The sequence below is a fragment of the Eimeria mitis genome, genomic scaffold, assembly GCF_000499745.2.
Source record: "Eimeria mitis Houghton genomic scaffold, Emh_scaff1276, whole genome shotgun sequence".
Lineage (NCBI taxonomy): Eukaryota > Apicomplexa > Conoidasida > Eucoccidiorida > Eimeriidae > Eimeria > Eimeria mitis.
The window spans coordinates 10,070-10,503 of record NW_013568549.1 but is presented as its reverse complement, the minus strand read 5'-3'; the positions used below and the strand labels follow the sequence as shown (position 1 = coordinate 10,503).

The following is a 434-nucleotide window of genomic DNA, read 5'->3' as shown; positions in this document are numbered from 1 at the left end:
AGCAGCAGCAGCAGCAGCAGCAGAAGCAGCAGGAATGTCCACCGGCGAAGCGCTCCCGTGTAGCTGAAACGCTCAACAACGGCGCGCAGCAGCAGCAGCAGCAGCAGCAGCAGCAGCAGCAACAGCAGCAGCAGCAGAAGGAAGAGACGCAGGAGCAACAGCCGCAACAGCAAGCAGCAACAACACCAGCAGCAGCAACACCAGCAGCAGCAGCAGCAGCAACAGAGCAGCAAGCAGAGCCTGTAGCAGAACAGCAGCAGCAGCAAGAAGAGGTGCAGCAGCAGCAGGATACGACTGGGGTTGCGGCACAGGAGCAGCAGCAGCTGCAGCAGGAGCAGCAGCAGGAGCAGCAAACAGAAGCAGCAGCAGCACCAGAAGCAGCAGCAGCAGCAGCAGCAGCAGCAGCAGCACCTTAAACACAACACCCCAGCTAC

General features: G+C 60.6%; 1 protein-coding gene across 1 annotated transcript in view; it reads left to right on the top strand.

The window, feature by feature from the left end:
• EMH_0033560 (uncharacterized protein) overlaps positions 1 to 416 on the top strand; it is a gene marked incomplete at both ends in the record, with an annotated part of 761 nt that extends 345 nt beyond the window's left edge. The window contains one exon of the mRNA XM_013494762.1: positions 6 to 416. Within this exon, the coding sequence (XP_013350216.1) occupies positions 6 to 416 (411 nt within the window). The remainder of the gene's footprint in view (positions 1 to 5) is intronic.
• Positions 417 to 434: the final 18 nt, after the last annotated feature.